This window comes from Rhinopithecus bieti, unplaced genomic scaffold (assembly GCF_001698545.2).
Source record: "Rhinopithecus bieti isolate Rb0 unplaced genomic scaffold, ASM169854v2 scaffold_79793, whole genome shotgun sequence".
NCBI classification, from domain to species: domain Eukaryota; kingdom Metazoa; phylum Chordata; class Mammalia; order Primates; family Cercopithecidae; genus Rhinopithecus; species Rhinopithecus bieti.
In genome coordinates this window covers 526,863-548,333 of record NW_016829883.1, presented here as the reverse complement: position 1 = coordinate 548,333, position 21,471 = coordinate 526,863, and the positions used below count along the sequence as shown (strand labels likewise).

The 21,471-nt window shown below is 38.1% G+C and overlaps 2 protein-coding genes across 5 annotated transcripts in view; one reads left to right on the top strand and one right to left on the bottom strand.

The window, feature by feature from the left end:
* Positions 1 to 784: 784 nt before the first annotated feature.
* REC114 (REC114 meiotic recombination protein) lies at positions 785 to 20,762 on the top strand. The gene is made up of 5 exons (XM_017865120.1): positions 785 to 863; positions 11,173 to 11,385; positions 16,503 to 16,589; positions 19,592 to 19,732; positions 19,901 to 20,762. Exons 1-5 carry the CDS (start codon positions 831 to 833, stop codon positions 20,063 to 20,065), a joined length of 639 nt encoding a protein of 212 aa, XP_017720609.1. The 5' UTR covers positions 785 to 830; the 3' UTR covers positions 20,066 to 20,762.
* The window catches only part of NPTN (neuroplastin), a 74,583-nt gene continuing 73,275 nt past the window's right edge, over positions 20,164 to 21,471 (bottom strand). For all 4 annotated transcript variants that reach the window (XM_017865117.1, XM_017865115.1, XM_017865119.1 and 1 more), the window contains one exon: positions 20,164 to 21,194. The gene's annotated coding sequence lies outside the window, so the exon portion shown is untranslated. The remainder of the gene's footprint in view (positions 21,195 to 21,471) is intronic.

The following is a 21,471-nucleotide window of genomic DNA, read 5'->3' as shown; positions in this document are numbered from 1 at the left end:
TGGCAGTTCGCATGCAGTTTTTGCGTGTTGTAAGTTAATCTCCTGGATTGGTTTTACTGTATGCTAAACATATTCTAACTCAGTGGGTTGCTTAACTGAGGAAACGCACTGACAACATAACTGGTGCTTAAGAGCTGCCATAATCATCAGATAGTTCATTCCACTGACTTCATTAGTAAATGGTAGATAAAGTTTATCTTTTCACTTTATGGATCTAACGGTTGTCTTTCATTTGAGACTTGTGTGCCCTCTACTGCCCTCTTTGCCTTTTTTTGTTTTTTCAGATGGAAATAAAGTAAGCATTCAGTATCCAAAAGCAAAATGCTTTAAATTTTCCATTCATAGGAACCTGAAAATAAGATTCTTGTGAAGAGAATTCTTACTATGGAGTTAGAGATATGCCAGATAAGTTAATAAATCAGTATAATGGAACCCTTGATTTGGGGGGATATAAAATAATATTTTGGCAAATTCTAGAGGCATTTTATATCAAATATGACTATGGACACTTAACTCTCTTTAGTATTGTATTGATTTTCAACATAAAAAGATTAAGAAAAAAAGTTGTCTTTATGTTGCTCATGCAGGAAAAGCACCAGGACATTAAGGACTTAGTATAAGGGTCATCCTTGGCAACTGGTTGTATTGAGTCATTGCTACTATGTTTGAGTTACACAATAAATAAATATACAACTTTCTAACAGGAAGTAGCTGCAGCCACAGCTATTCTTCATATTTTTGCTTCTGTTGCTAATTTTTGCCTAATTATTTTGTTTCAGGAAGGGTTTTCACTCATTGGTAGCAAGGACTGGTTGAAGATTGTAAGACGCATGGATTGTCTGTTGTTTGGAACAACGATAAAGGCAAGATTTAAGCTAATGATCATACTCTTCTCATCTTCTATGTGTGTATGTTGGGGAGGTGTTTGGGAGCATCTCTTGGTAGGTGACATGTACTGGGAAGAATACAAATGTTTAAGAAAGGCTTGTACTATGAGCAAAACATGAAACAAGGACTGTAGAGAGGCAGAAGCCTCATTAGCAGGAAGACATTGCTAAGGAGTCAGGCTCTAATGGATTTATCAATATGCATCTGATGGAGCTGTGCAGCCATTCTCTGTCCCCCAAGCACAAATCGGGAGGAGGTGGAGTGCATCATTTGTCTTACTATTTGGATGTTTAAAAAGGTGTATATTTTCAAATGATTCAGTGAATATGTATTTTCATTTTTTCTAATATTAAAAAAATTCTCTTTTACTTGCTTTCTAGCTGTATTAAGTGTAAAGAATGATCCTCATCAAAGAAACATGCATATTAATCACCTGGATCATTTTCCTTCAAAAATAACTATGAAAACCAATCTGTTAACATTCACGGAGTAGATAACATTGAAATTTAAGTGAAAGATACTAATTTTTGAGGGACTCAGACTCTGAGAGTTAGACGATTATCTAGTGGAAGGGTATTAACCTGGGGTACACAGACCCCAGAGTCTCCATAGAATTCAGGGGGTCCATGAACTTCTATGGATTTTCACTGACCTCTAATTGAAATTTATCATTTCCTTCCACTATGAATGTAGGCCAGCAGATCACAGTAGTTTTAGAACTTCTCACAAATGGAAATCACAGATACTTTCATATCACAGTTCAGTTGTATCTGACATCTCAAATGTTTATGCTCATCACTACCTGAAAATTAAGGTGTTTGTTAGTCCTACTAGATCTTTATTATCAAATACATTAATAAAGAAGCATATACATTAGTTCACAAATTAGCGCCTTAATATTGTAATAAACAAATTCAGTATAATTGATTTCTTTGTAAACTTGTGTATTTTGTGTGATTAAAAACATTGTTCTGAGTCCACTGGCTTACCAGATTGTCGCAGGGGTCTGGAGCACACACTCCAAAATGTTCAAGAACCCCTGTTTTGTTTCCCATATAAGGAAAGTGACTTAGGCCAATAGCCCAGGTTATGACTAGCTATCAGAGAACCAGGCTGTGGCTGCCTTTTGATCTTTGGACTTAGCTCCAGACCATATCATACTGAATGAATGTATAGATCTCTGAAAAAGTTATACCATGCTATATGTTTGATATTTGAGTTTTAAATTTTCTAAATATACATTATTACTAAAATTTTAAACTAACTACAAAGAGCAAAATAAAATCAACCATAATTTGACCACTCAAAATAATTATTAATATTCTGAAGATTTTACTAAGCATATATACTGTATCAGTTAGGATTGTGTTCAGATGCATGTAAGAGAAAAATCAGCTATAATGGCCTAAAAAACCAGATTTCCTTTTTTTTACTTAAAAGGAAACCTAGGCTGGGCATGGTGGCTCATACCTGTAATCCCAGCACTTTGGGAGGCCAAGACGGGCGGATCACCTGAGGTCAGGAGTTCAAGACCAGCCTGTACAACATGGTGAAACCCCATCTTTACTAAAAATACAAAAATTAGCCGGGGGTGGTGATAGGTGCCTGTAATCCCAGCTACTTGGGAGGCTGAGACGAGAGAATTGCTTAAACCTAGGAGGCAGAGGTTGTAGTGAGCCAAGATCACACCACTACACTCCAGCCTGGGCAACAGAACGAGACTCCGTCTCCAAAAAAAAAAAAAAAAAAAATCTAGAAACAGGCAGTTGCTAGCATCATCCAGCAACTCAACAGTGTCCACGTTGGTATCTCTGTAACTCTCCTGGCTGCTCCCTCTTGGGTGCAGAATGGTTGCTACAGCTTTACTGAATTTCTATTGAAGGAAGGTCAGTATCACCTGGCCCTTTTATAAGGAAAGCATCCACTTTCCTATACAGCTTTCCACCACCCACAACTACCAGAAGATGCCTGCTTATGTGTCAGGGACCAGTGTAATATGGCTGTCCCGAACTGCAAAGATTAGGAAAACGAGCGTTTGACATTTCCAGCCCCTCTTGTGGATTGGCTTGTGCTAACTGAGTGTCAACCATATAGATAATTTATAAAATGGGGATTGTAGTACTTTGTATCCTGTTCTTTTTATCAGGAACATTATACCAAGTCATTAATCTCTGAAAACACTCATAATGGCTTGGTAGCATGTTATTGTTTGGATGCACTAGGGTTTAACTCATCGCTAATTTTTCCACTATTATAAAAATGTTCTGATCTTCATAAGGATTTATTTACAGGATTCTTTACTTAGAAGTCCCAGATGTATACACTTTTTTAAAAAATTTATAAATTTGCCCTCCCAATAGGTTGTCCCTGCTTCTACTGTACTGGTAATGTGTAAGAATGTTCATTTATCCAAATCCTCTCCAACATGGTGATACAATTTAAATTCAAAAACTAGTTTCTAATTTGACAGGCAGAAATGAACATATTCCTTTAATTTGCATTTCTTATTAAAACTGATGAGCATGGTAATGTGACATTTGCATTTCTTCTGTGAATCACCTGTCTACTTCTTTTGCCTAGTTTTTCTCTTCTTCAAACTATGTATAATTTGTGTAGTTGTATAATTTTATATATTTGTGTATATACCATATGTATAGATTTTTTAAACATTTAAAGCTAGGAACCATTTGCCTGCTATTGTGAATGTGTGTTTTTTTTTTTTTTGAGACGGCATTTTGCTCGTTGCCCAGGCTAGAGTGCAATGGCACGATCTCAGCTCACTGCAACCTTCGCCTCCTGGGTTCAAGTGATTCCCTCGCCTCAGCCTCCCGAGTAGCTGGGATTACAGGCATGCGCTACTACACCCAGCTAATTTTGTATTTTTAGGAGAGACAAGGTTTCTCCATGTTGGTCAGGCTGGTCTGAAACTCCTGACCTCAGGTGATCTGCCCGCCTCGGCCTCCCGAAGTGCTGGGATTACAGGCATGAGCCACCACACCCAGCTGTAAATGGTATTCTTTATCCCAAATATATTTCCATCTAGTTATTACTGGATTTTTTTCTGAATTAAATTTAACCTCCTTACTAAACTTTAATTAACTTTGTTTTTTTAATTTCTAGGAAAGTGTTTTTATAATTTACAATTCTATTTCTTTCCAATGATTTATATTTTTTATTACTTTCCCTACCTTACCGAATTGTCTAGAACTCCCAGAACACTGTAATCATAGGGTTATAGTATCTTTGACATCTTCCTGACTTGCATGGGAAGTAGTGTTTACACATTAATTCCATCTCTGGCTGTTAACTGGATTTTTTTTTTTTTTTTTTTTTTTTTTTTTTTTTTTTTTTGAGAGTTTTTTTTTTTTTTTTTTTGAGAAGAGTCTCGCTCTGTTACTCAGGCTGGAGCACAGTGTTGTGATCTCCGTTCACTGCAGCCTCGACCTTCAGGGCTCAAGCAATCCTCCCACCCCATCCTCCTGAGTAATTAGGACCACAGGAATGTGCCACCATGCCTAGCTAATGGTTGGATATTCTTTATCATGTAAGGGAAATCTCTTTCAATTATAGTTTATTTAATGCCTTTATCAGGATTACATATCATTTTATCAAATGCTTTTTGACAAGTATTAAGATCATGGGTTTTTTTCCTCCTTTGATCTATTGACTTGATGTAATATATTGACATTGAACCAACAGACTCTTCTTTTGCCCTATCTGGTAAAGAGTATCTTTGGTGCTTCATGCCTTGGATAACTTTTAGTTTTCAAGTATTATGCCAAAACACTATTATTGACAAATGGAAGAAGTAAAATTTTCATTCCTTTTATAGCAATTTAATATAATAAATTCTGTGAGTAGTAAGCATTATATTTCTTTTCTCTCTGAACTGAAATAAGTAGGTTGAATAAATTCTGCCTACTTATAAGTAGGCTTCCCTTTTTCCAGCAATCCTGATCAAATAGGTTCTGGCTAATGGGCTAACAGTAGACATGTAATTCCTTATCTTAAGGGCACTTTGGCTCAAAGAAGTAAACACAAACAACCGCTGTCCTCTTTACTTCTCATTCCCAGTAACTCACTGAGGAGTTTTTAAAATGATTTCATCTAGCCAAGGCTTTGAGTATTGCCTTTTAGTTTCAAAGCAAAGAATCAAATAAAATGCTGAAGTACCTTCTCTGGTTAAGACCTTTTTCTGTACTTCCTCCCACATTTTCTATAGTAGAGGAATTCACAATAAGTGGTGGGGAAAACTGCTTCATTTGGGGTCTCAGTGGTAATGGAAAATTTCATACCCATCTGGGTGATGAATCTAAAACCAGAGGGAAAATCCACTGGGTTTGTGTGAGGCCTCTAGTGTCTCTTCGGCTATGTCGTGTTAACTGGGCTCCACATCTTCCAGGGCGTGACGATGCCTTGGAACACCTACTGTGGAGCCTGTAGCCTAAGCATCTCTGTAGGGAGATGTTATTCATACCTGTGAGCCAGCATTTGGTAGGTCTAATCCCTTCCAGAAAGTGAAGCCTTGATTTTCTTGTGAGTACACGTAGATAAGTGAAAAGAGATGAGCACTTATCCTTAAATTTGCTTCCTTGAGTCCGTATTAGTTGTTATAACTTGAAATTAAGTGTTCTGAAGGAGGGTAGATACAACTTTACATGTAAGCCAGCACTTAAGATACAGTAATTATAAGTCCATCTTCTTAGGTGATAGAAACTAGAGACTGTGTATTTGGCGAAGTTCGTGATTGTTGGTATACTTGAGAACTTTTCACTTCACAGCAAGAAGCTCTTTCTGACTTTTGATTATGGCATAAAAATAAATCTCATCAAGACTTTCAATCGTTAGCAGTCCCTCTGGTTAATCCAATGGAAAGTTTTCCATTATGGTAACCTATGGCACTGAGGATATAGGATGGAGATACAACTAATTTTCAGATTTTTCCTGATGTACCTCGGTTTTATCTTGGATCCACATGCGTTGAAGTAGTATTTCTGGCTTTAGATGATAAGCTTAAATTCTGAAATTTTTACAGAAGCAAACATGGAACAAGACTTCAGTTAGGCTATTAGACATGTAACTACTCTGTTGCTTTTTTGGAGTTACACTCCAAAAATCTCTAGCTATCCAAACTGATTCTTATATACATTCACATATAGACACCTGTAGACTTATATAACTGGTCTCAGGTTTTTGCCCTGCTTGTAGGCTGTCTGCTTGTGCATACAGCTTTTTAAAGCTAGCTATGAAGTACAGTTGCTGATGTCACTGTCAAAAGATTAGATAATCGCAGAATCCTAATAGCTAATATAAGGGTACTTCATATAGATGTCTTCATATGGAGTCTGTTGGAAACAGCTAAACAACTGTAAATAAGAAATCAGCTTAATTTCACAAAAGAAGATTCATAGTAGTAGTATAGACTGAATGTATAGGTCTCTTATCAGTTCTTTTCCCTTCCTCAGGGAAGGTTAGCTTTCAGTGACTCTTGATAATTTGGGGATTATCCATCGAAGAGGAAAATAACTAAGGGTATGAATAGGTAACACACTAAAAGAAAAAATACAAATGACCAATAAGCATAAGAAAGATAGTCAACCTCACTTGTTATCAAAGAAATGAAATTTTTAAAAAACTATGTTAACCTAGCATGTTGACAAAAATTTAAAAAAAGAATCTTCAGTGTTGGAGGGAAATGGGCACATAGATTCTTGGTGGGAGTAAATCAGCCCTGTCTGGCCACAGGGGAGTTAGGCATTATGTACCAAAATATGAATTACACACATCCTTTGACCCAACGAGTCTGCTTTTAGGCATGTATACACAAAGATGTATGTATAAGAGTGCTTGTCAAAGCTTGGTGGTTTATAATAGGAACAAAGGCTGGAAATAACCTATATGTTCATCCATAGGGGGCCAGTTAAATAAAGGAATACTCTTCAGCCATTGAAAGTAATGAGGTATATACTTCTATTTTTATATATTTGATGTTAAATTAAAAATTATGTTATGGAACAGCAATGAATTTTATATACATACACACACAATATATAACCTATAAAAATACATTTATCAGTGAACTCATTTTCCACAAAGGTGTCAAGAACATACCCTGAGGGAAAAGACAGTCTCTTCAATAAAGAGTTCTGGGAAACTAATATCTGTGTGCAGAAGGATGAAACTAGATTCCCATCTTTCACCATATACAAAATGAAATAAAAGGGATTGAATACTTAAAGACCTCAAACTAAGAAAACTACTACAAGAAAACATTGGGGAAACTCTCCAGGATGTTGGTCTGGGCAAAAATTTCTTGAGTAATACCCTACAAACATAGACAACAAAAGCAAAAGTGGACAAAGGGGATTGCTTTAAGTTAAAAAGCTTCTGCACAGCAAAGGAAATGATCAACCAAGTGAAGAGACAACCCACAGAATGGGAGAAAATATTTGCAAACTACCCATATAACAAGGGATTAATAACCAGAATGTATAAGGAGCTCAAACAACTCAATAGGGAAAAAAGCTAATAATCTGATTTAAAAATGGGCAAAAGATTTGAATAGACATTTCTCAAAAATCAGACATAACAAATGGCAAACAGGTATATGAAAAGGTGCTCAACATCACTGATCATCAGAGAAATGCAAATCACAACTACAATGAGATATCATCTCACTCCAGTTAAAATGGCTTTTATCCAAAAGACAGGCAATAACAAATGCAGGAGAGGATGTGGCGAAAAGGGGACCCTCTTACATGGTTTGTGGGAATGTAAATTAGTACAACCATTATGGAGAACAGTTTGGAGGTTCCTCAAAAAACTAAAAATAGAGCTACCATATGATCCAGCAATACTACTGCTGTATATATGCCCAAAAGAAAGGAAATCAGCATATCAGGATATCTGCACCCCCATGTTTGTTGCAGCACTATTCACTATAGCCAAGATTTGGAAGCAACCTAGGTGTTCATCAGCAGATGAATGGATAAAGAAAATGTGGTACTTACACACAGTGGAGTACCGTTCAGCCATAAAAAAGAATGAGACTCTGGGATAACTGGCTAGCCATACACAGAAAATTGAAACTGGAAGGGTCCTTACACCATAAACAAAAATTAACTCAAGATGGATTAAAGACTTAAATGTAAAACCAAAAGCTATAAAAATGCTGGAAGACAACCTAGGCAATACCATCCAGGACACAGGCATAGGCAAAGATTTCGTGACAAAGACGCCAAAAGCAAGTGCAACAAAAGCAAAAGTTGACAAATAGGATTTAATTAAACCAAAGAGCTATGCACAGCAAAAGAAACTATCAACAAAGTAAACATAAAACCTACAGAAGAGGAGAACATTTTTGCAAACTATGCATATGACAAAGGTCTAATATCCAGCACCTACAAGAAACTTAAATTTACAAGAAAAAACCTCCATAAGAAAGTGGGAAAAGGAGGTGAATAGACACTTTCTTTTTTCTTCTGTTTTTTTTTTTTTTGAGATGGAAGCTCGCTGTTACCAGGCTGGAGTGCAATGGCACGCTCTTGGCTCACTGCAACCTCTGCCTTCTGGGTTCAAGTGATTCTCCTGCCTCAGCCTCCTGAATAGCTGGGACTAGAGGCATGTGCCACCATGCCCAGCTAATTTTTGTATTTTTACTAGAGACAGGGTTTCACCATGTTGGCCAGGATGGCCTCGATCTCTTGACCTTGTGATCCTCCTCCCTCAGCCTCCCAAAGAGCTGGGATTATAGGCGTGAGCCACTGTGCCCGGCTGAATAGACACTTTTTAAAAGTAAGACATACATGCAGCCAACAACTATATGAAAAAAAGCTCAACATTACTCAGTAGAGACATACAAATCAAAACCAGTGAGATACCATCTCACACCAGTCAGAATGACTATTACTGAAAAGTAAAAAAATAACAGATGCTGGCAGGTTGTGCTTATACACTGTTGGTGGGAGTGTAAATTAGGTCAGCCAGTGTGGAAGACAGTGTGGCAATTCCTCAAAGACCTAAAACACCATCTGACCCAGCAATCCTGTTACTTGGTATATAATCAAGGGAATATAAATCATTCTGTAATATTGACATATGCACATGCATGTTCTTTGTAGCACTATTCACAATAGCAAATACATGGAATCAACCTAAATGCCCATGAATGATAGACTGGAAAAAGAAAATGTGGTACATACACACCATGGAGTACTATGCAGTCATAAAAACAATGAAATATTTTTTGCAGGGACATGGGTGGAGCTGGAGGCCATTATCCCTAGCAAACTAACACAGGAACAGAAAACCAAATACCACAAGTTCTCACTTATAAGTGGGAGCTAAATGATGAGAACACATGAATACATAGAGGGGAACAACATACACTGGGGCCTTTTGGAGGGTAGAGGATCAGGAAAAATAACGAATGGGTACTAGGCTTAATACCCAGGTGATGCAATAATATGTACAACAAACTCCCGTGACACAAGTTTACCCATGTAAAAAACCTGCAGTTGGACTCCTGAACTTAGAATAAAAGTTAAAAATATGAGATCTTGTTACTTGCAACACCATGGATGGAACTGGGGGGTCATTATGTTAAGTGAAATAAACCAGGCACAGAAAGACAAACATCACATGTTCTCACTTATTTGAGGGATCTAAAAATCAAAACAATTGAACTCATGGAGATAAAGAGTAGAAAGATGGTTGCCAGAGGCTGGGAAGGGTAGTGGGGGGTAGTGGGGATGGTTAATGGATCCAAAAAAAGAAAGAATGAACAGGACCTAGTATTTGATAGCACAACAGGATGACAATAATGGAAATTTTAAAATAAGAATAGAGTTGGATTGTTTGTAACTCAAAGGATAAGTGCTTGAGGGGATGGATGCCCCATTTTCCATGATGTGATTATTACCAATTGAATGCCTGTATCAAAACATCTCATGTATCTCATATATATACCTATGTACCTAAAATTTTAGAAATTATACGAGTGTTTGCATATATTCTTTTATATACCCACAGATATATATGACTATTTTCATATTTTTTCCAATGTTGGACAAGATAATGATAATGGATTACTTTTATATTCAGGGGAAAAATTAAATGAATTAAAATATGAAGAGAACCAAACAGTGGCAGTGAAAAGGGGTAGTGGTGTCTATTCTTCTAAACATGATAGTTTACCATTATCTTAGCCATGCCAAGAGTTTTCTGTAACCTAAATATATGGCTTTACTCGATGGGTTTATTTAAATAGTGTGAATTGTGAACAGGAATATCAAGGACTATTTGCTTATAGGAACTTACAGGATTTTGTTAACTGTAGTTAAGAGTGTTTTCAAGGTAGCAACATGGTATATATATTTCATGGGGGAAAAGGACTGTCACTGTGCTAAGCCTAGTATCTGCATTTCTTTACAGAGGAAACTGATGAAAGGTATACAATATATACAGTCCTGTTTCAGGAGGCTTTTATGTAGGTTGACTCCTCTAAACTAGGCAGAGTAAGTAGACTAGAAAAAAGGGAAACTATTCTAAAATGATTTTATGTTGTTACAATCTAGATGTTTTACACAGATGTTTTATACTTGTAATCAAATAAGTTTGATGTAGTAGACAGATTTTACAAATTTTAATTGCATCTGTCCCACATTTGCTAATTTGCCAAGGGATGTGACTCATACAGCAAATTAAAGACAGCCTTTCACTATGCAACTTGTGTGGTAGTCTGGCCTCTTTAAGGATAAAGAGTACTACAGATCATTAGCATGAGATCTGTTAGCTTTGAGCATCTGCCTGTTACTATTCCTCAGTATTGTTTAAGCTCACTGCCTTGTTTAATGTGGTATCTACCTGGTTTGATATTAGTCAGTTTAGAAAAATTTTGTTGAGCAGGACTATGCTGTATTATTATCCTCTCAGATTTTTAACTTAAGGAATTAGAAGCTGTGAAATCTTTATTTCAAAGCATGATAAAACATTGATCTGCAATCAGTATAGTGATCTTGTCTTTATGATAGAGCTTTTCCATTTTTGCTGATGTCACTTCCCAGAGGGAAGTGAATTTTAGTATGATGAGCAACTCCCAAAAGGGGGAAGAAAATGAATTATTGGCTTTTCTATGTCTGCATCAATAAGTGAAGATGACTGTTCCCTTATCTATACCTCTTCTTCCGCCAAGCAAAGGAACCACTCAGTGGAAGACCCCAAAGTAAATAAAGGTAAAGTTATATGACGAGGGTCTCTCACATTAACTTTTGATTTGTCAAACAGGACAAGAGTCGCCTGTTTCGAGTACAGTTCAGTGGAGAGTCAAAGGAGCAGGCACTGGAACACTGCTGCAGTTGTGTTCAAAAGCTGGCGCAATACATAACCGTTCAGGTGCCGGATGGGAACATCCAGGAGCTTCAGCTGATTCCTGGCCCACCCAGGACAAGTGGCAGTCAAAGGAAGGACTCTGCAAAGAGTGTCCCATGGCAGGCTGGAGTAAGTAGGCTGATGTGTCGGCTATGCAGGAAACATGACAATGCAGTGCACAATGAGTGGCCAAAATGACAGTGGAGTTTGTCGAGTCTGTTAGGTTTGTAGTTTAAAAACATCTAATGTTGGGCGACTTTTTAAAATTGAGGCCAACACTCATTGTAGCTCCCTATTCAGAAATTAGGGAGGGAGGAGTTCCAGCTGCATTCTGGGTGTCACTGTAGAACAGTGGTTCTCAAAGTGTGGTCCATGAACCCCTCCCTAGGACCCTTCCAGAGGGTCCACAAGGTCAAAATTATTTTTCTTAATATTTAAAGAAATAGTATCACTTGCCTTTTTCACTGTGTCAGCATTTGAATTGATGAGACAAAGGCATCATGAGTAAGGCTGCCGTCATCACACAGATCAGGCAGTGGCACCAAACTGTACTTATAGTCATCATGTTCCAATCATTCGCAGGAAGAACAAACTAACGAAATAACCCTGCAGTCTGCAGTACCATGGTTGTCTCAAGGGAATGCACCTGTGTGACATTTGTATTTTGAACTAGCCTCTTTTTCCATAAAATACCATCATCATGTGAGAGAACAATAGACTATGGTCATTCAGATTTGGGTATTTGGCAGACATTTTCTCAAAAATCAGTGAAATGAACTATCACTTCAGGAAAACAACTGATAGTATTTACTGAAAATGATAAAATTTAAACTTCCAAGTGAAAATTAGAATCTTGAAAAACTTGTATCTGCCACATGCTTCACAACTTCCCAACCTGGAAGACTTTTCTAAAGGTGCTATTAATAAATGTGATTTACTTTTTTATAAGTAATTACCTGATGAAATGTGTCAATATTTGAAAGACAGTATATTCAGTGAACCAGTATTGTCCAAATGACCAATGCCTGAATGCCACAAAATTATACGTGGATAAAGAGCTATTCAAAAGTGTAAGACAGGCTAAAAGAGTGTACTATAACAGTATAACAAGTTCATTGCTATGGTTTCAGATTCTATATTGCAACTTACCTTTAAGCAACTCACTCGTTGAGTTTTGGTGTTATATCAAGGACTATCCAGTTATCTGAACAGGCTATTCTAAAATAGCCCTCCCTTCTCCATCTACAATTTGTGTGAGGCCAGATTTTCTTCATGTCCCCAACCAAAGCAGCACATTACAGCAGACTGAGTGCAGCAGCAGATGTAAGAATCCAGTCACCTTCTATTAAACTAGGTAGTAAAGAGATTTGCAAAAATCATGACATTTTGTTTTAGAAAAGTTATTTTCCATAAAAATGTTTTCAATATTAACATAAAGTGGGTTTATTATTTTAATATTTTAAAATTCCATGTTAATTTCTAATATGATAAATACCAGATAAATGTAACTCAAATCAAAGTTCTTTGAAGGCCTCATAAGGGGTCTTGAGAGAAAAACATTTGAGACTCATGACTATAGGATTTCTCCCAGAAATATGTGTTCTGCATTTCTTTGGCATAGTTTCAAATATTGTTGGAATAAGCACCTATCTCTGCTCCTGAGATGAGATTCTGCTTTCAAGCTGGGTTTTGCATTTGCTTTGAGAAGTCATTTTTCCAAACCTGGTTTTCCATTACTTCATCCTGTTAGTTTTCCTTAACCAAAACACTTCATTTTTGCTGATTGGTCACTAAGTTTCTTTTTTTTTTTCCTGAGACAGAGTTTCGCTCTTGTTGCCCAGGCTGGAGTATGCAATGACACGATCTCGGCTCACTGCAACCTCGCCTCCCGAGTTCAAGCCATTCTCCTGCCTCAGCCTCCCGAGTAGCTGGGATTACAGGTGTCTGCCACCACATCCAGCTACTTTTTTTATTTTTAAGAGAGATGGGGTTTCATTATGTTGGCCAGGCTGGTCTTGAACTCCTGACCTCAGGCGATCCATCCGCCTCGGCCTCCCAAAGTGCTGGAATTACAGGCGTGAGCCATCAGGCCCGGCTGTCACTAAGTTTCCTGTTATTTATAATTTGTCTAAGGTGAACATAAATTTTCATTATTATAAAATCTTTTTCTTTAAGCAGGTGCTAACATGATTTCCTCTTGAATGTATTTAGTTTGCCAAACAGATTTTGGTGGTTTGAGTTCTTTCCCTTCATTTGATTTTCATGAAGATGTCCTAACGCTGAAGCTGCTTGCCTCACAAACCCTGGATCTAGTTTCAAACAATAATGCTCCGTCTATATTCAGCTCCTGCTGTATTTCTTAAGAATCCCCTCCCTACAAATGGGTTGGAGTGGTTACTATAAGGTATTTTATTGCTTGTGATTCTTTGCCCTTCAGATTTTCATGTTTCACTGCCCAATAGATTCAGATGATAGTATAGTATACCCAATGCATGGAGTGTAACAAAAACCTAAAAGGGTTCCAGAATTTGGGAACTCAGTCTGGAATTCCTTATAAAGGTAATGAAGTCACATCACGCTAGAACCTTGTCAGGTTACACAATTACCTAAGTATTACAAAGGCAAATAAATTGAAGTTGTAACATGCAGTTAACAAATGCAGGCTGAGTTGTGAGTTACAGCCCCAGATGAAGGCTCCAGCTCTCTGATGTTAAAGACTGATCCCAAATGTCTAGGTAGAAACACCTGAGAAGTGGTTAGGACACTTACATGCCTTTCTTGATTCTATTTTCAGGGACTCTTCTGAACTGTAATTGAGTGATTTGACTAAGATAGCATGATGTTGTGCAAAGACCACAGACTTTGGTATCAAGATGGATCTAGGTTAGAATCCTGGCCCTATTTCTTAGCAGCTGTGTGATCTCACGGAAGCCAATTAGCTCCATCTGTAAAATGGTGAGATTAAAATGCTGTATAGAAAGCACCCAATACAATGCCTGGCAAATATAATCACAAAATCCATCATTACTATTATTGCCCCCAATGTTACCCATTCAGATGTGCCTTCCCTTGCAAATGAACAAATCAGCATCCTGACCAATTAGCAAGGATCAGAACCTCCAGAGCCAAAAGAGGGCATGATAAGACAGTGTATGAAGCTGCAGAGCAGATGACAAGTTAAAGTCATTGGATTAAATTCCACCAGGGTAACAGACCTTGTGAGGTACCACCTAAACATTCTAGTTTTCCTAATGGCAGAACATAAGGTTTGCCCTTAACTACTGATGTACAAATTTTGGTAGCATGTGCTCTTTCTCAGAATCTATCTTAAGAGGTACAAGCCATGGCCAAGTTCTGGTCATTTTGCTGCTCTCTTACATTCAGGTGTGTCATTTTTGTAATACCTATAATCTTTTAGTATAAAAGGGTTGTTTCCTTCTTTGCAAATAGAGAGAATTCTATTTCAAGTTCTTGAGTCATTTCCTGGCTCATATTTTAGTGTTTGCTTTTCCTTAGCCTTGTAATTTTGTTAATTGTGGCTTAACCAGGCATTTCTCAACCTTAGCACTTCAAAGGCAACCAGCCCACCCTGGGGAGGGGGATGGGAAAGACTCTTTCCCGTTAGCACAGAAAGTCCACAAGAAAGTAGCTAGGGGACTCCAGCTACTGTGTGCGCAGACCCTTCCATTTCTATGCTGTTGCAGGGGTGGACCCTAACCTCAGGTGGTTCAGTGCCACTTAGCTATTTTTTACAGTGTTTATGGCAATTTTGGTTGACATCTTAGTTCTTTGTGTGAGCTGAAATGATATGTATTCTAGGAAAGCATCAAATGTGATAGCTGAAGAAACACTAGGCACTAGAGTCTGCCTTGTGTTTACAGAGGAGAAAACTGAAGGAACTGAAGAGAAAAAGGGAGCTTGTCTAAGGGCTCTTGATTATAGAGTCCTTTGGTCATTTTGCTCATTTTTTTCATTTTCTTGTCTTTGTTCTTTCCTTCCTCACTGTACCTCCACACTTCCTTCTTGTTGTTGTTGTTGTTGTTCAATGCTTCCAGGTCTGGTTTTCTGCTACCTACTGACTAGCAACCATCAGCTTCTCTGTAGGACAGAAGACAGAATTTGGCATCTCCCGCCTTCGGGTAGTCAGACTTGTTGCTGATGGACAGAAGCGCCCTCCAAAGAGTGCCCTGTTTTCTCCCTGTATTGCACCATCAGCTCATACCTAGTGCAGGAGCACCACTGCTTATCTGGAGATTAGCACTGCAGCAGCCTCAGGTACCCAAAGCATAGTGGGGCCTGCAGACATGTGGCTAGGAAGGAACGGAGGTAGGGCCCTTCAGGCCTCCAGACCTCCTGTACCTTGTTCATTCTATTTCCCTGGAAAGCATCCCATGTCCTACCTGAGAACAACTTATTACCACAGATTCTCTCCAGATAGCATGGACCTTAGAGCATCCCTGTACTTCCTGCTTAGCATACAGCCCTCCAGTTTACCCACTTCTCTGTGAACCTCCAGCACTTCCTGAGTTGCAAGATAATTCATGGTTTTACTTGTTAGGTTCTCACTAGGCTGTGGGCTTCCAGAGGGCAGGACTCTATCTTGTTCTTTGTAGCTCCTATCTCTGTACCATCTCAGTGTCTAATATGTAGGAGGCATAAACAGTCGCTGAAACCAGGTATCTATAAGTTTTACTTACAGAAGAATTCATTCCTTCAGAATATCTAAAATGAGATTTTTTTAAAAAAATCATTTTACTGAAAACATCCGTTGTCTTAAAATTATAGGGGTTTCCCCCCATTTTGCATTTCTGCAACGAACATGCATTACTTGAGCAATAATTTTTAGAAGGTGAAAAATCATGATCAGAAGCTGGGGTCCGTCCATGCATGCAGGCTGCCACGGCCAGCCCTCCAGGGCCTATACGTGGTCCTGAATCCTAGGCTGGGCCTCTGACAACAGAAGAATGCCCCAGTGTCTGACAGGAAGCAGCACTAACAGCCTGCCAACGGCTGGGGAACATCAAATAGAAGTCAGGAGCTGCAAATTTAAACTCAGTACTCCTGCTGTGGTAACTCAAGTAACCCTCCATTTAAACTGAGACAGACCTATGCTGACAATCATTTTAACCACTCTTGGTGGTATTTTCTTTCTTTGAACATGAATGCGTATTTCTGCTTCTTTAATGTCCTGTGGTATGTAAGATTACATTCAGCTAGTCTCCTTATTGCATGTTGTTTTATTCCAGTCCCACCAGCACTCAGAACAGCAAGAGCGTGTAACGGCGGGCACAGGCGCTCCAGACGGAAGGACCTCACTGACGCAGTTAGCTCAGGTAGAGCTTATTTCTGTGTTTAATTTTCTTGTCATGAAAAGCAGTGACCCCTAATTTGTATCCCTTTGTTCACTTCTTTGCTTTAGGAGAGAAACCTAAAGCATTACTCTAAAAGGTGATAGAGACAGGGCCATTTTCATCTACCCCTTGCAGAGTAAGTTTTATTACAGTAAGCTGTGAGGTGAGACATGATGGCTGCAGGCACATAGTCAAGATCTACCCTCCAAAGGAAATAAAAAGAAGAAAAGTGGTTGAATGTCCAAGGCAGAAAATTTAATCACCACTTTCCCAAAAAAGAAGAATAAATGGAGGACTCCATTGTAATTATGGAAATGAAATTTGGGAACTATTTTAAGACAAATATCAAAATGAATGTGGATTCAGATCTACAGCAGTTTCTATATGGGCAGATTGTCAGTACTCAGCTAAGGATGTGTAGAAACCCAGGAGGATTCAACTCTGTTACCTCAGACTTGCTTTCAGACAGCCCCTTGCCCCCTGCCACAAAACCTCTTCATTCAAAACTATGGTTGTGCGATGTCTACTCTCCTGGGAGCTCTGCAAGGACTTTGTCTCCTCCTCACTGGATTCCTCATTGCAGGTGTTCAAGTCAGCAGCTTCTGCTTTCCACAGAATTCTGCGTGGAGTTCATCAATCTTCAAGTATGTTTTTTTTTTTTTTGAGACAGGATCTCACTCTGTTGCCCAGGCTGGAGTGCAGTAGCACGATCTTGGCTCACTGCAACCTCCATCTCCTGGGTTCAAGCGATTCTCCTGCCTCAGCCTCCTGAGTAGCTGAGATTACAGGCATGTGCCACCACGCACAGCTAATTTTTGTATTTTTTAGTAGAGACAGGGTTTCACTATGTTAGCCAGGCTGGTCTTGAACTCCAGACCTCAAGTGATTCCCTGACCTCGGACTCCAAAATTGCTGGGATTACAGGTGTGAGCCACTGTGCCTGGCCAAATTTTCTTTTAATTCCTCTACTAAACTGTGCTATCAGTAGTTTTTTTAAAAAAGGTGTTTCTCCATCTGGCTTGCCACTAACTCAAAATAAATGGACAATCATATAGAATAAAAACTCAAGAGGTAGGAAGACTAAGAAGAATTCATGTTTATTTATTTTAATAACCTAGTAACTATGAAAAAAAATTATTTGTCCAGCAGCAGAACTGACTGAATAATGCCCATATTTGCATTGGAGTTAGGGGCTAACTGAATCAGAGAAGGTGACGAACACAGAGCTGCAATAAAACAATAAACAAGGCAGGGTGTGATGTCCTTATTTAGGAAATATCAGTTGCTAGAAAAGGTATACCTTACCCAGTTTATTTACGTAGTATGGAAGAACCATATACAAATGAGAAAAAGCATGAAGCTTGGAGCTCAGATACATTACTTATTTGCTCTTATCTTTTGGACATGTCATTCTATGGAAGTTGGTAAAACCTTTTGGAAGGCAATTTAGCAGTACATATCAAATTTAATATGTTATCTATAACTTCATTTCAACTACACAAATATACATATGTTCATCACAATGCTTGTTAAGCAATTGGAAACATAAATGTTCATTTAATAGGATACTAAGTGTGGTATAACCATAGATGGGATAGAAATGCAATTAATACAAGGGATGTAGGCCGCACATGGTGGCTCACACCTGTAGTCTCAAGCACTTTGGGGGACTGAGGCAGGAGGATAACTTAAGGCCAGGAGTTCAAGACCAGCCTGGCCTAACATCATAGTGAGACCCCCCCCATCTCTAAAAATAAACACAACAAGTGCTGTATATCCCAAGTAAATTTCTGTTATAGAGAATTCCTAGAGAAATATCAATTATGTACTTACACACTAAACCATGCTATCCACAGAAATAATAAAACCACCTACCTCATAGAATTAATGTGAGGAATCAATAAGATGACCGAGTCAATGCACCAAAGTAAGTGGACCACACAGAACCGGAGCCCATCATCATCATGTGGGGCTGTGGATCCAGTGTTGCCAGATCTTCCAAATTGTCAAGATTTTTATTTGAACTCTCCTAATACTTAAATGTTGGCAACTTATTCAACTGGTTTTAAAACACTGCAGGTTACCAAAGAAAACATACAGATGACAAATAAGCCTGTGAAAAGTTCAACATTATTAGTCGCTAGGCAAATGCCAATTAAAACTACAATGAGACATCCTGCAAACTTATTAGAATGCCTAAATTAAAAACAAAAACTGACCATACCAAACCCTGGATGGGTGAGCAACTAGAACTCTCATCTACACTGCTAGTGGAATGTAAATGGGACAGCCACTATAGATGACAGTTTGGCAGTTTCTTACAAAGTTAAATATACACTCACCACATGACTCAATCCCAGGTATTTACTGAAGTGAAATGAAAATCTGTGTTCACACAAAAACCCGTAAGTGAATGTTTATAGCACCTTTATTCATAATTGCAAAAAATAAAACAACCCAAATGTACTTCAACTAGAGAATAGGTAACCAAACTGTGGCACATTCATGCAATGTAATACTTAGCAGTAAAAATGAACTACTGAAATACTCAACATCGTGGATTAATCTCAAATGTATTCATTATGATAAGTGTAAGAAGCCAGATTCAACAGTGTATTATGTTTCATTTATATGACATTCTGGAAAAGGCAAAACTATATGGAGAAGAGATCAGTCATTGCTAAGGGTTAAGGGTTTCACGGCAATGGTTAGCACGAGGGTCACATAAGGGAGTTTTTTGGGAAGTGAAAGAAATGTTCTGTATTTTTATTGTGGTGATAGATGACTATCTGTCAAAACTCAGATGGCCAGAAAAAGATATGTGTGAACTAATGTCCTTTGGGCAGTTTGTGGCCTCTTTCTTATATTCAGAATGCGGTTAGCACATAGTAGACTGCTCACATCCACTCTGCCACCTATGCTGTGGGGAAGATGAACTAAGCTAGTGGAGCTCATTCATTGACAGGTTTATTTTCAATCCACAGGTTATCAGCACAGTCTTCTTCATTAAAGTAGAATCTCAACTTTGCAAACATCTCATCAGTATATTTGAAATTCTTTCCTTAAGGCAACAAGATTATCTCACATGCTATGTGTATTCAGAAAACATATTAATATACAAAATTGTAAGTGTAACAGTAAAACTACGTAAAGGAACCCTGTAAAGCTAATTAATACTAATTTTTTTTGGTGTGTATTTCTCTAATCTTTCCTTAAAGCACTATTTGCCTGTGTTCTATTAGCCAGGTATTGCTGACCTGTAATCTGTAACTACTTTTCTGGTATCCCTGCAGACTCTTCTGGCCTCGGAGGAGCTGCCCCGTATCTATGAACAATCTGCATGGGGTGCAGAAGAGTTAGGCCCCTTCCTGCGTTTGTGCCTTATGGATCAGAATTTCCCTGCGTTTGTGGAAGACGTAGAAAAGGAACTTAAAAAGCTGGCGGGGTTGAGAAATTAATGCTCTGTATACATATATAACTAAGGAACTTCAAAGTATTGAAAAATGCTTCCTCCTAAAATTAAAGAAGATATTAGAATAAAAAGCATTATTCCAAACACCTTTTATCAATGTTTTATTTTTAAAAACAGGTGAATCCACTTTTATACATCATTGCACTTCAATAATTACACAAAACACAAGTACATGCATCTACAGTTACGCACCGCATGAGAACCCTGTTAGGTTATAAAATCTATCATCAACCAGTAAATCAATGTGAAAAAATACAGTGTCAAACCAAAAAGTATAACTATAGTTGCATAGAATATCACCATGCTATAACATTTCAAGGTCATTGGAAACAAAAGAAAAATTATAAAAGTTTGCCTTGATTGAATGTACAAGAATAAGGTTCAACACATCAGTGCAAAAGGATTTATGAATTTACATGACTTAACAAAAGAAAAGATAATCACTTAAAAAGCAATCATACGTATATACTGCAATTCATTATACCCATTCAGTGGACTGTTCCAGCTTATTAAAGTCACAGGTTAAGCCCTTAAAATTATAGATTTCAGTTTATATTACTCATCTTTATGTACCAGAACTGCACAATTTCCTCAGTGACAACATACAATAAGGAATGAATATCAGGCAGCTTAAAATGAAAACAAGCATGTTACTTTATTGGATTTCTCCGCACCCCAAAAAATATAAATATAGTATATATATATTTATATTTATATACTGTATATATCTGTAGGTTTTGCTGTACTTTACAAAAATGTATCACTAGATGGCAGCAGTGCATTTTAGAGCTTTGCCAATTTAACAGCTGCATTAAGTAAAAAATGGCGCATGCATGATCTGATCCTCAGAGGACCTTTTTCACTTCTATTTAAATATTTTAACAAAGGAAAAAAAGCAACATTCACAGCACATCAAGCCCAAAATAGTTTACACCTTCTACACTGAAGCATTGTTTAAAATGTACCTGGCTAGATCACCCTTACAGGAGAGGCTAAATAAGGCATGCTTTAGACAGTCATTGTGGTGTTGCTCACTTGAAAGGGGAGAGAACCAAAGAGGTCCAAGCAGAAAATTTAGCAGGTCATGTTGCCACCAGTTTCAGGAACCTAAAGATCTGTAAAGAAATATGTATTTGGAAATTATAAAGGGAATATGCACTGTCACTCACAACTACACCGAGTGCCACACAAAGCTTTGGTTCAAACAGCATACTCAAGGATGTGGTGTGAAATTCTGATCTCCATGTGCCTAACAAGATGACATTCTGGCCCTGCTGCTGCCTGGCCACCGTTCTTGTCTTGCCCCCATATGTGAGGTAAGACTAGCAGGCCTCTGGGAATAATCCACCTAAGAAGGTGACAATTTCACCTCTTTGTAAAGATATAATGTGG

Excerpts from the sequence above, each read along its gene's own strand:
- REC114 (XM_017865120.1), top strand. The coding sequence starts at position 831 with ATGGATTGTCTGTTGTTTGGAACAACGATAAAG. Across the intron at positions 864-11,172 it reads TGTTTGGAACAACGATAAAG|GACAAGAGTCGCCTGTTTCG; the intron begins GCAAGATTTAAG and ends TTTGTCAAACAG. Across the intron at positions 11,386-16,502 it reads GTGTCCCATGGCAGGCTGGA|TCCCACCAGCACTCAGAACA; the intron begins GTAAGTAGGCTG and ends GTTTTATTCCAG.